A 1,146-nucleotide genomic window follows, 5' to 3' on the forward strand; every position below is an offset into this window, starting at 1 on the left:
ACGTCTATTACAGGCTTCTGTAACAATAAAAGAACATTTTTGGTGTACATCCCTTTATTATTCTAAGTGATTAATGGCAAGAAGCAGATTGTGATGTATGAATCCCAGAAAGTCTAGTTTTAAGTGTATCTGTACTAAAATTTGGATAAGCTATGGAACATACATGAACAATAAAACGATAGGAACGGAATAAATGCAATGCAGTTGATATGCCGAAGAAAGAAACGAATCAAATTTGCATTTTTTTTTCTCTCTCTCGTTATCCAGTCGTCATTAAAATCCAGAAGCTAGCCATTACCAGTTGTGCCCGTTACTCCTTCAGAATCCACGAGGCCAACACCTCCACGCAGAAGACAAGGCTAGAGACGAGGAGGCCGAGCAACAGCAAGAAGATCGGGCCCTGTAAGTGTGTCAGCGTCAGCGCCATGATCCCTCGGCTGTTGCTGTCCTCGCTGGCGTCATCCGGTTCCACTTCGTCCGAAGCCGATCCTTGGGCGTTCCGGCGCTGCTTGATGGTGTTTTTCTTGTCCGCTTCCTTCAGAATGTCTTCGGTCCATTTCTCGATCAGTCCAGCCTGTGTGTCAAGATAACTGCAGACTCAAAGGAATATTAAGAGGACATTGGGATAATAAGGGGGAGGTAGATACTATCCATATATACACCCGCGTCAAGATATTCCGACACAACGGTAATTACTGTTTCCATTCTTTTGTGTGAGAAAGACTACCTCCTTCCATATCTATTTACATCTAACCTGAAATAAACACACCTTAACATTTTCTACACACACGCATCAAGACTGAAACTTACAGCCTGAAAAGCCATGATAAACTGGTTGAGCTTCTCCTTGTACGGAACGCCCCAGGGGATGGGCCAGGCGCAGTACGCGGGCAAGATGTTCTGGCCGGCCACGTACAGCTTAGTGCTTCCATCGGCGGACGTGAAGTACTCTTCGATCGCTAGCTTTAGGGACATCCGCTCGTAGAAGTAGCCTTGGCTGTGGGAACAAATGTGGATGGCACGATTATGTCAGTTTCGTTTATTTTTGCTGATATTTATTTAATTTTATGCCTGGAAACTGACCCATCTTCCCGCTTTGATTTTGGTTATGGATCACCACACGGAACGATGAGCTTATTCGAATGA

At 44.7% G+C, this 1,146-nt stretch overlaps 1 protein-coding gene across 1 annotated transcript in view; it reads right to left on the reverse strand.

Annotated features, from left to right (window-relative positions):
* Nucleotides 1-50: 50 nt before the first annotated feature.
* Nucleotides 51-1,146, reverse strand: part of LOC119589435 (glutamate receptor ionotropic, delta-1-like) — a 2,765-nt gene continuing 1,669 nt past the window's right edge. The window contains 2 exon segments of the mRNA XM_037938045.1: nt 51-574; nt 811-997. Coding sequence (XP_037793973.1) covers nt 311-574; nt 811-997 — 451 coding nt within the window. The 3' untranslated portion in view covers nt 51-310.

The sequence above is a fragment of the Penaeus monodon genome, chromosome 25, assembly GCF_015228065.2.
Source record: "Penaeus monodon isolate SGIC_2016 chromosome 25, NSTDA_Pmon_1, whole genome shotgun sequence".
Taxonomy (NCBI): Eukaryota; Metazoa; Arthropoda; class Malacostraca; order Decapoda; family Penaeidae; genus Penaeus; species Penaeus monodon.